General features: G+C 75.4%; 1 protein-coding gene across 1 annotated transcript; it reads left to right on the top strand.

The window, feature by feature from the left end:
- Nucleotides 1-277: 277 nt before the first annotated feature.
- Nucleotides 278-1854, top strand: MNEG_16365 (hypothetical protein; the record flags this gene model as incomplete). Its single annotated transcript, XM_014035165.1, has 1 exon — nucleotides 278-1854. A coding segment is annotated over one exon (1577 nt), but the record flags the coding sequence as incomplete, so codon positions are not given.
- Nucleotides 1855-1936: the final 82 nt, after the last annotated feature.

Raw genomic sequence — 1936 nt, 5'->3', positions numbered from 1 at the left:
CGAGGCGGGCGAGCTGGGTGAGCGCTGGGGAGCTCAGTGCATAGGGGGGCGCTCGGATCGAGGCCGGGGGCGTTTCGGGTTGGTTTTGCCCTGCACGCGCTGTAAGGACCAAGGGCTCCTCACGGGGGACGGCGCCCAGCTGGTGACATCACCTTGGACGTGGCCGCTAGCCTCACCTCGTCCCGGACGTGATGCGGGGGTCGCGGCCCGCCTTTACCCGCAACTTCGAGCCCAACGCCTGCCCCCAAAACGGCTGCGGCCGGCCCCTTTTCCTCAGTCATCGCCGAGGACATGGCCGGCCCCGTGACGGCAGCCGCAGCCGACAAGCTGACCGCCACCATGTGCTACCTCGTCCCCGCGGCCCCGGGCACCCTCTCCCGCCTCCTCCGCACCGCCGCCGCCGCCCCCGACGGCTGGCTCCCGCTGTGGCGCCTCGAGGGGCAGCCCACAGGCGCGATCTCGCGGCAGCTGACGATCTGGGACTACTCACCTAAGCCCGTCGCGCAGGCCGAGGACGGGCGCGCGCTGACGTATCCGGGGGTGCCCGTGCAGGCGCCCCGCGCGGCCGCCGCACGGCGCCACGCGCGCACGACGGCGCGCACGTACACCTGCGAGCAGGACACGCGCGCGCTCGCGCTGCGTCTTGCGGCGGCGCAGCTGCGCGCGCAGGCAGCGGAGGCGGACGCCGACGCAGCCGGCGCGGCGCGGCCGCTGCCGCCGCACCCGGCGGGCCAGCCGCGGGCGGTCGCGTCGTACTCGGCTGGTGGCGCGGCTGCCACGGTCAGCGTGTTGAGGCCGGCGGTTGCGAAGCTCGCGCTCGGGGCGCCAAACGTGGCGGTCGACGTCCACACGGCGCTCGAGACGGCCGCCATCGAGCTCCATTTAGACCTCGAGCCGGTCTCGGCCGCGGCCGCGTCGGCGGCGGCGGCCGGCGGCGCCGCCCCTGTGCGCGTAGGGCCACCCAGCGGGGTCGGGACGATCTCTGTGGACTTTGGTGCGGCTGCCAGCTACTCCGCGGTTGTAGCGCTGCACGGGGGGTCGCACCGCCTCGCGCTGCTGAGCTCTGCGAGCACGGTGCTGCTGCGCGGCGCTGACCCGCCCGAGTGGGTGACGCAGCAGCTGCGCGCTGCCGACGCGGCCGCCGCCGGCAGCGCGCGCGACGTGCCGCCGGTCGCGGCGCTGCTGCGGAACGCGCAGGGCGAGCAGTGGCTGCTGTGCTGCGACGCGCTGGCGACGGCAAGCGTGAGCGCCAACCTCGGACGCCTCTGGCCGAAGCAGCCGCAGGGCCTGCGCTGCTGGCACAGCCGCGGGTCCCTCCTGGCGACCGTCCGTGAGCGCGGCGGCGGCGGCGCGGGCGGCAGCGCCGCCGCGCCGGGCCGCGGCCGGCTGCGGCGGTCGGGCAGCCTCGACAAGCCGCCGCCCTCTGCGCGGCGCGGGGAGCTCGGTCTGGCGTCGCGGCGGATGCGGTTCCAGGACACGCTGTCCAGCCCGCTGACGACGCTCGAGGAGGTCGAGGCGGGCGCCTCGGTCGCCACAACCTCGGAGATCAACTCGCTGCCGACGCTGTCCGAGGCGAACACCCTTGGGACGGGCGACACGCAGGAGGGAGGGAGCGTAACCAGCGCGGGGCTGGCGGCCGCGGCGGCGCAGTGGACGCTGCAGAGCGCGGTGCCGCAGTGGCTGACGTCGCTGCTGGACGCGGTCGCGGTGCCGTGGGCGTCGTCGGCGCAGGCGGCCGCGTGGCGCGTGCCGGAGGGGCTCGCGCTCGCGCGGCCGGCCCGAGCGGGCGGCAGCGTGGTGGCGCACACGGAGGCGCTGCCCGACACGGGGCTCAATCGCGCGTTCCTCTGGTGAGTGTGTGTACGCACGCGCGCGCGCGTGTGTGTGTGTGTGTGTGTGTGTGTGTGTGTGTGTGTGTGTGTGTGTGTGTGTGTGT

The sequence above is a fragment of the Monoraphidium neglectum genome, assembly GCF_000611645.1.
Source record: "Monoraphidium neglectum strain SAG 48.87 unplaced genomic scaffold scaffold06288, whole genome shotgun sequence".
In the NCBI taxonomy this organism is placed as follows: domain Eukaryota; kingdom Viridiplantae; phylum Chlorophyta; class Chlorophyceae; order Sphaeropleales; family Selenastraceae; genus Monoraphidium; species Monoraphidium neglectum.
Note: the sequence above shows the minus strand (reverse complement) of the source record. Positions and strands in the feature narration are given on the sequence as shown.